Source organism: Halyomorpha halys, unplaced genomic scaffold (assembly GCF_000696795.3).
Source record: "Halyomorpha halys isolate HHAL.00 unplaced genomic scaffold, Hhal_1.1 Scaffold176.1, whole genome shotgun sequence".
In the NCBI taxonomy this organism is placed as follows: Eukaryota; Metazoa; Arthropoda; class Insecta; order Hemiptera; family Pentatomidae; genus Halyomorpha; species Halyomorpha halys.
The window spans coordinates 1,189,814-1,199,761 of record NW_027106234.1 but is presented as its reverse complement, the minus strand read 5'-3'; the positions used below and the strand labels follow the sequence as shown (position 1 = coordinate 1,199,761).

At 30.4% G+C, this 9,948-nt stretch overlaps 1 protein-coding gene across 1 annotated transcript in view; it reads right to left on the bottom strand.

The window, feature by feature from the left end:
* LOC106679075 (putative methyltransferase NSUN7) overlaps nucleotides 1-9,948 on the bottom strand; it is a 35,107-nt gene that overhangs the window by 3,322 nt on the left and 21,837 nt on the right. Inside the window, exons 8-12 of the mRNA XM_067044606.1 lie at nucleotides 8,323-8,501; nucleotides 7,905-8,205; nucleotides 7,249-7,431; nucleotides 3,753-3,866; nucleotides 592-747 (exon numbers count right to left, since the gene is read on the bottom strand). Of these exons, the coding sequence (XP_066900707.1) occupies nucleotides 592-747; nucleotides 3,753-3,866; nucleotides 7,249-7,431; nucleotides 7,905-8,205; nucleotides 8,323-8,501 (933 nt within the window). The remainder of the gene's footprint in view (nucleotides 1-591; nucleotides 748-3,752; nucleotides 3,867-7,248; nucleotides 7,432-7,904; nucleotides 8,206-8,322; nucleotides 8,502-9,948) is intronic.

The following is a 9,948-nucleotide window of genomic DNA, read 5'->3' as shown; positions in this document are numbered from 1 at the left end:
TAAGCAAAGATATTTTAAAACATCGATGTCTTTTGTAGTCGATGTCCTATTCTTTGATACAAAAAGCACTTCTGACTGGCCTGAGCATGGTAGTCATTGGAACAGACCTTATGTTCCTTCAATAGTTGTTCAAAAACATCGGCAATGTTAAAAAAACATCGGCTTAGAAACATCGATGTCGCATCCCTAGAGCAGAGCTCAAAAGATCCCAGCGCATCCCTCTCGCCGCATTACTGGTAGTGAGCCAGTGGAGAATCTGACCATTGTCAGAACTCCAATTGTCCATTTTTATTTTAATAAGTCTCTTGGCCACTGCCGTTTCAACCTTCTAGGAGGGATGTAGGGATGGGTGGAACTAGATAAGGTTGAACCAAAGGATTAGGATGGTTGGAATTTTGAGAATTTGGTTGGCCAGGTTGACCAATGGCTAAAATTTTGTTTAACCTGGTGGGATGGAAACCGAAAATATCCGTATTAGATTTATTTGTCTATCATTTATAAGTCAGTGATATGTTGAGTATTACTATGTAATAAATATGTTTTTAAAACGTTTGTTTAACTATTTATTTACACTTTCGAGTAATATTTTACCTCTGTTCTAGGTTTTCTTCTACCTATTGATGATGAAGGTCGATCTTCTGAAAGTAATTTTTCAACCTCTTCATTGTTGTTTTTATTTCCAGTTCCAAAAAGACCCCTCTCCTCTGCCATGCTTATCATGAATTTGGAGTCAAGCCTTGTGATTTTCTAAAACATAACTTAACTTGCTGATTTATTTAAATTAATTCACAAAAGTTGACACGGTCGCTTAACTTTTTTGCTACTCCAAATTTACAGTAACAAATTAAAAAATAATAATTCGTTTAAATCGGATTCATTACATTTGTCTTCAATGAAAGAATGGGAATTGAAGAGCAAAGACTGTTAAGTACATGTTGCTCTCTTCCTTAATGAATTTGATACGAATGTAAGATTATAATGAGTTGTATAGCCATGGCCCATTTCCTTCAAGGGAAAACATTTCCTAAAGAATGGTATCAGCGTGAGATCGAGCAATTGCCTAGCGGAAGACTAATGGTGGTGGATTAGAAATGGACTATACTTTGAGTATTAATTGTATTTTATATCAAAGAAATAATAATACAAATATTTGGTTGAATAACGGTAAATTTTTTTTAATACACACCATTATCTTGAGATTTTTTTTCAGTAATGCATACATTAAGTTGTTTAATGTTAACCCTAAGCCCAATGACAAACTTTACAGTTAATGACAGTTTCAACGTTGAGAACACAATACACATGGTTGATCATTTTCTTGACTCTAGTACCAACTGCAGGAAAATGGCTTTCAATGATACTGAAAAACTGAGTTGTGGTTTTCATTATAAATCTATTCGTTGTGATTTTAATCGTTTCTAATGACTTGCACTCTAAGTTGACAACACCGTTTTCCTAATGTTGACAATCTGTTTCTAATATTGACAGACAATTTTTTTATAACAGTTTCTTGAATGTTGAAATGATACATTCAAATTCTTCTTCTGTTCGTTGTAAAATGGTAATGACTAAAATTGCATTCGATTGGTACCTACTGTTTTTTCATTAGTAGCATATAGAAGGTTCGAAAAAAAAGAGAAATATTTTAATATAGTTTTAGGAGAACATGGGGTTATTGTAGATGTACATATGGGTGCAGCGGCTTTACCACAAGTAAAGCAGATTTTCTAGAGGCCATGGACCGAATTCAAGATAGTGTTGAAGAATTGATAAGGAAACTAGGTGATAGTGAATCCTTTTCTAAATGATCTCTCTGGAAAAAAATAGATAGGAGTATTACTAAAGCGGAAAAGCAGAACTCCTTGAGTGATGAAGAATTGGACAGAAGCTATCTTCCATCAATGTTAACGATTGAATCAGGACGTATAAATAAAATAAAAAATAACGAATTTGAGTTGAATGCAGATGAAGTTTTACACAGAAAGTCTAAGGAAAAAATATTCACAAGTGACTAAGAGAGATGAAATGTGTAATGAAAAAAGTGTCATAGCAGGTCATAAGAATAGGTGATTTATGCATAGCTACGGCTGAAGGAAAAAACATGACTACAAAGATGTTGAAGGCATGTCCAGTAATAAGTGCACTTTCTAGCATTTAAGTTGTAGTTAGTTCTCATTCTGTTAGCAATATTTTGTAGGACAGTATTATTCAATATGACAATAGTTTAAATATCTATAAGGCAAATTACTTGTAATAAAATCTCTTGTATTTGTAAAGCTAGATAGAAGAAATCAATTCCTCATAACCACTGCCTACATATGGAAACATTTGTTGCCAATATTTTTGTCTATATAATTAGTAATAGTTAAAATTAATTTTTTGTTTTTCGGAAAGGACATCTTTAGTTGTGTTTAAATACTTGAAAATTGAATATATAATACGTAGTTTCTATAAAAAAAGTTTTTATTAAATGAAAAAAGTTACCGAAACACAAAAATAAAATTGACCTACTGTAAATATAGGGTTTCGTTTACTAATTTATTTTTCTTAGAATACCCAATTTCTCCAAGATTAGTTTGTATGCATTACAAATATGAGTAAAAATAAAAATGAAATAAAAAATGATACACTGAAACCTCTTTTTCTATAAAAATTAAAGGGAAAATATATCAAAGAAAAACGGGCTTCCCTTAAATTATCAACTTTTGGGTCTTACACGATATATATACATATATCTCATTTAAATAAAAAAAAAAAAAAAACATGTTTTGCTAAGGCTGGTTTTAGACAAAAAAAAAAAAGAACCCGCTACACCACTTCACGATTACTTAACTTGAATTGTCTGTTTTTGAATTTAACAATTTTCATAATGTTTTAGTTGAGAGTACAATATTCAAACTGAGTATAGTAGTCATTAACAAAAAAAAAAGTATGAGTACAGGAAATTCATTTTCATCCAAATTTGAATGAGAGTAATCCATAATAAAAAAAATATTGAGTAAAAGTAAATCTATCCTACTCATGATTTGATTTAATCTCACTCTTTTGAATACAATATATATTTTTTTACGATTTAGTTATTTTTTATCTAAGAAAAAAACTACTTCATTTATCTTTGTACTCTATACTCACATTTATTTTAATCAAAATCTTTAAGCAAGTAGTATCTGAATTCGAAAAGAATCGATTTCGAAATTACTCAAAATTATCAATTACATAATTACAAGAAGTGATTGATTGCAATTTTAGAATTTTATATAATTAATTACAAAAGCATTTTATCACTTTAAATTTTAATGTAATCAATTACAAAATAATCATAATTTTTGAGTACGTGTATGGCTAATTACAGCTTTTAATCAGTACCAACATACTTTTTACTCATAATTGAAAAAGTAAATACTATCCAACTCTCCTCTTTATACAGATAACCCTGCCTAGTTCCATTTTATCCTTTGTACTGTTTCAATATCGTCGGATGGTGGCAAAAAATCTTGTATGTATAATTCGGAATGACGGGTAAATTTAAATGACCCGAGCCGATACGTATTAATAAGGTGTGTTTGATAAAATTGAGAGAAATCATTAGGTTTCATAAAATTGAATTTAAATATATTGAGATTATCTTCAATAATGCTTGTTATATTATATGTATCTTTTTATGATTCCGAGTCTAATAAAATACTCGAGCATTATTAGTTAGCTTGAAAAATACTTTAAATATAATATGATGCAATGAAATGCATGCTTACTTTTCTCATTATTAATGCAATGAATACTCCTTCGTTCTCCAACGACAAACAGTTTCTTTCTTGCGGACAGATGTCTGGTAAGGGGCTCAGATCATATAAGTCACATATCGGTACCTGGAATATTAAAAAAGAAAATATGAATGCAGTAATTTTAATTAATTTATAATTCCGATATTAAAATTAAGCGATTATCTTTCCTCTCTATTTTAGGTAGGAAAGTTTGGAGATTAAAAGGGACATATGGTTTTCATTATCTAACTTAATTCACGCTTTAGTGTCACCCGCATCTAAAACAATAATTTTAAAAAATGACTCTTAAATACGGCCCCTGTTTATGACACGATCAAATTTGGACTAAAATCAACTGTTGTCATAATCTACTCAACTGCTCCCATTGAAATTATAGTTATTTTGGGATAACAGTTATTTTGGAATAACAGTTATATTGGAATAATGATTAGTGTCTCATACTTGCGGTACCGCATTTATATGTCTTGGAAATCTTTAAAGACATCGAAACATTACAAAGGACCACAGTTGTAGCTCTTTCAGATGCATTTTTTAATAATTCTAAACAATTTCGTTTTAAAATTTAAACGCTCACATAGGCGCCTCTATTCAAAACATTAAAAATTTTCATTTAAAATTTTTTGAGGTTAATGACTTCCAATTTTTAATGAATTATTTATTAATGAGAGTGATGGATGTGCTAGAGAGAAGTGAAGATGCACAAATGGTTGACATGATTTCCCATATGAAATCATGAGGTTTTAAAGTGCATAAATATGGGACATTGGTCCTGAAACGTTGTACAATGTCAAGAATAATTAATAAATAATTCATTCAAAAATGGAAGTCATTAACCTCAAAAAATTTTAAATGAATTGACTCATCAGACTTCCTAGAGAGATAATCTAGATTAAAAATTTTATATATTAAAAAAATAAAAACCCCCAAATAAAGAAACCAATGTATTTTAGTATTTTTATTTCACCTAATATTTTACCATAAAATATAGAATAGAAAATATTTTTATTTATTGATATATATTACAATCTGCCACACAGTTGTGGAGAATAGGTAATAGTGATGAATGATCACATTCATACTAAAATAAAATAAAATAAGAGTAAAAATAAATAAATTAGTGAAACAAAATCTTAAAATATATACAAACAGAAGGATAAAAAAAAATTAACATAATCAAACTATGTGTATGAAAAAATAAATAAAATAATATAATCTCTAGTCACATTTACACTCTAATATACAATATTTACACAATCGACCTGAGGATCCCTGAGCCCACTCTATCCCCCACGTGTGAGGGGTAGAGCAGAGCTCAAAAGATCCCAGCGCATCCCTCTCGCCGCATCACTGGCACCATAAAATAGCGGCCAAAATGTCCATCAATTTTCAATAATATAACTAGAAAATTTCCCTCAGTGAACTTAAATTAAACTATTTTTTTGAACAATTTATTCCTTCAGATTTCATTACACTTGAGTGAAGTTATTTTTATAATCTCTTATTATTATCTTATCACATTAATTAGAATTATCCCATTCAATGTGAGAAGGAAGACATAATGAGCAAAACAGGAAAGGATGCAGAAGAAGGGAGACGGAATATACATTTTTTTAAAGGCAATAATTTCAGCGGTGGGGATGTTATATATTACCCAACATTGCTCGTTTCACGCCTTCACTGTGTTCCAAGATTAAACTCCATTACTGCAACGTTTTGCAGTAATGGAGTTAGGTGTTGTCCGTAGAAATGTAGGGGTAACTGTGATGCAATTACTAGAACATTAATTAAAGATACTATAGGAGTTAGGTATTTCCTTTTTACGTCTACATAAAAAATAAATCACCTCTTCCCAGATGTCACCCCATCTAATTAATTTGAAAGCCCATAAAGTTGAGAAATCCGAGAGCCTAATGCAGAATGCAAAAATTGTGGTAAAATATTACTCTACGATATTATTATATCGATAGTGGTTTATTAATATTATTTAGAGAGATAATTTTTCCAAAACTTTTAAGGTGAAGGGCGAATTTCAGGATATCTGCTAGAAACCTCGGTGATTTGGGAAACTCAGTCAAAATTGTTGGTAAATTTTAAATTTTAATCCCTTCCAACACATTGTTTAAGTTCCATTGCTATCCGATGACTGAAGACATCGCACCAGCAAGACCGCATTGGCAGTAAACTGAAGAATGGTTGTGTATTAGGAGGCCATCCCAATTCTCTTTCTTAAATTATAAAATTTACAGAAGATATAGGAATTTACAGCTGTATATAACAATTTGTATTTTTTTAAAAATAATAACTTTATTATTTATATAGTTTAAATAAATAATTTAATTTTTATCCATTTTAATCTCAACACATTTTATTTTCCTTACATGTCCGACGTTTCGGCCAATCCGGCCATCCTCAGGGACAATCTTAATACAATTTTTGAGCTAAATTATTTAAAAACTCAACTTAATGATAAACAGGCTATTCATCAATGATAAAGTTTTAACAAATAGTGACTGTGATAAATGAATTTTAATTTTGGTTTTTAATGTGAACATTGACTAATTAGAAATTGTTGTTTTGACCTGGGCAGAATAGCCTGCATGAAGTTGAGTTTTTAAATTATTTAGTTCAAAAATTGTATTCAGATTGTCCCTGAGGATGGTCGGATTGGCCGAAACGTCGGAGTTGTAAGGAAAATAAAATGTGTTGAGACTAAAATGGATAAAAATTAAATTATTTATTTAAACAACAGTAACAAGTCTCAAGAAAGTATCTAAGATTATAAATAAAATTATTATTTATAGTTTTTAACGAAGAATCTGCCACAAACTAGGGCAATAAGTATTAGAGTTCTAATTTTTCATTCATATTTTATATACAAACTAAAAAGAAGAAAAAATCAATAAATAAAATTAAATTAAATGATGGCAATATAACTCAAATTAAAAAAATAACGAAATAATATAACGGAATAATTTATTTAAATATAAAGTTTTAGTAAAAATAAACTAAATAAATCTGACATACATTTTTACAACATTTACATTCAGCTTTGGGGACTCTGAGCCACGTTTTTCCCCTTCGTGTGGAAGACAAATCATAACTCCAAGAGATCCCAGCGCATCTCTTGCAAAAAACTCTCTACTGTGTTACAGTATTGAAAACTTGAGTAGGGAAGCTGGCCACTGCCAGAACTCCAACAGCATATTCACTAAGGTTCTCAGAGCTACTCACGTTTCAACCTTCGAGGGGGATTATGGGGATGGAAGTTGTTGGATAGGGGTTGTTCTAAGGGATTAGGGTGTGGGATGAGGTTCTGGTGAAGTTAGCAGATTAAACATAGTTTTTCGACATTTCTTATTACAGATCTTTTATAATTTATATATCTTTTATATCTTATATGTTTATATATTATCTTATATATCTCCAATATATATATATAAAAGTGAAAAAAAATTAAATAAATTACTTCTACTTCTTTTAGAAGAGTTTCTTCGGTTGGTTCTGTGTCGGCTTCTTCAGTTGGTTCAGTGTATGATTCTCTATAATGTTTTTGAGCAGCCCATTCATTCATTTCTTTAATTACGCTCTTTGCAAGTTCGATGTTTTCTGATTCAAATTCAGAAAATGTTTCATATATGACTCCCTGGACCTAGTAAACATAAATCATAAAGACATTTTTTTTTGTAATATCTAGTTCTAATTTTTTATTGATTGTGAAGGATCTACTGTTTTATGAGAAGAGAAATATTTATTTTGGAAGAAGATGGTTAACCGTGTGAAGCAGATTGTAGGAAGATAGTTCGGATGACGGTCAGTAATAGTACCAAAATAGTAGAAAAAGAAATATTTATTCTTAATTATTTTAATGAATTTTTTATGATTCGTCTAGCCGAATTATCCGACGAATTTTAAACTAATGCCAGTCAGATTTAGATCTTTTAGAATGTAAATACGGTGAATATTCGGTTATAATTAAATATCATAATTAATAATGTATCATTTCAATAACTAAAAACTAGATATATGAATCACTAAAAATATTTTTCTGATTATGTTATGTACAACAGATAAATTAATATTGATAGTTATCTGTTGAGATTATATGCAATTGAAGTCTATTACCTGAGGAATGGACAAGGCACGCTGTAGTGTGGTTCTCTGTTTATTGAGAATGGCATCGTCTTCATTACAAATGTCTTCTGCCCTGTTCGTGAGATCTTTGAGCAATTTGATATCTCCTCCCCTGGATATGGAGAGATCTACAGGATCCAGGATGCTACTGTTGGAGCACGGGGGGCAAGCCATTACCAAAACCACCCCTTGAAGCCTAGGATCCTTCGGGTCGATATCAGAGAAGTCTTCAGGGAATACATATATATTTTGTACTCCAAGGTTCTTGAAGTATACTTCGTAATACTGTTGTCTGTAACGATGAGTATGTCAATAAAAAACGCCATAAACTTGATGTTCGTCTTCGACTAGTAAATAAACATGAAGTGAAATCTTATATAATATTATTGTAATTATAAGATTTGATTACCTATCTCCAGCACCAAATATGATGAGGTGGGATAGTAGAGGCTTGTTGATCCATAGGAGAGCTGCCATGTAACCAGAAGCAGGAAGTGCCACCACGTCCGTCTGCACAACTGATCCCACCAATTCATTGTTTTTCATAACTTCAACGATAATAGCTGCGCTGATACAATGAGTTCGGCTCTTCTCATGAAAAATTTAATTTTCAAGGAAATCATGAAATTACAACCATTCAACATTTATTTAATATTTGTATTGCCATTTAATTTCTAATGTTAATTACATCGATCGAGAACAACAGTTAGATGATATAGAATAAGTATAGTACAGTTGAAATTTTCATAAAAAAACTTTTCCTCCTTTCAACTGTTTCTATTCGTAAATATCAAAATTTTCTATGTAATCATATCTTTTCAAAATAAAGTCGTAAGAATTGCAGGTTGCTTCTTGGCTTGTAAGAAACAGCCAATTGAATCGGTAATTACAAATAGAGACAATAGAGGATTACATAAAAAAAAGTTCCATTTCCCAGTTATCTACAGTTAAACTTGGGAAACCCAACCAGAACCCGATGACTGAAGCCCAGGCTGCTGCAGGTCATCCTGTTTCAAGTTCTATATTTATCAGTTCTATTATTGTCAGTCATTTTATTTTATCTTAATTTGTTTTTTTTTATCTTAATCTTTTTCTTAAATTCTCTTACCGTTTTGTTTTTTTTTCATTAGAAGTCAATTATTTATTTTGTTAAATCCATAAGTATCATTGTTTTTGTTACTAACTTTTAATTAGAATTATTATTTTGTTTTAATTTTTTATTTATTTATAATATTGTATATAGTTAGGGGTGTCTTTTGTATAACCCTAAACCCCCCTCCCCACCCATAATCAATTGTTAAAAAAAACGTTATAACGGACGGAAAAGTTATAAAATAGGTTAATTTGACTAAACTTATTGACCTGGGCAGAATAGCCTGCAAAATGTTTTTAACTTTTGGATGTGAGGTGTAATAACACAGAGTGTTAGAGACTTAAATAATTTTTAAATAAATTAAAATTATTTTATTTAAGCAATTATAGTTTTCCTAACTCAAAACTGATAACTCAGCAAATTTATAAGACAATCCTTCTCAATAATTTATTTACACACATATTAAGTATTGGAATTTGGATATTTGGTGATAGTTCAGCTTACAGCATGTACAACATGAATTTTCTCTTATTTACCAAAAATTAGAACCAATTGTTTCCATCGGGTTCTATACTCTTTTTACCACCTAGGATAAGCATTTTAGTTCGTTCCTAATTGAGGCTTGCATTATAAGCAGAAATAAGTTCCAAGAACGCTAATATGGAAAAGTTATAGTTTTCGATGAGTATGGTGAATACGTAAGGTGCGGTAAAAGTACAATGTTTATACTACTTTGTCCTAGGGTGTGTTACTGCTTGATGATGTTTGTCCTCCGTTCTGAGGTTGACTGGGTAAATACTACCAAATGTATTATTGCACAATTGTTTTTCAATCGAAGAGCTCTCTCTCTAAAAAGGAATATAAAACCGTGTTCGTTAGTTTTAAGAATTGATTCATGGTCGCCTCCATTGCTATTATTTAATTTATTATTAATTTATAAAA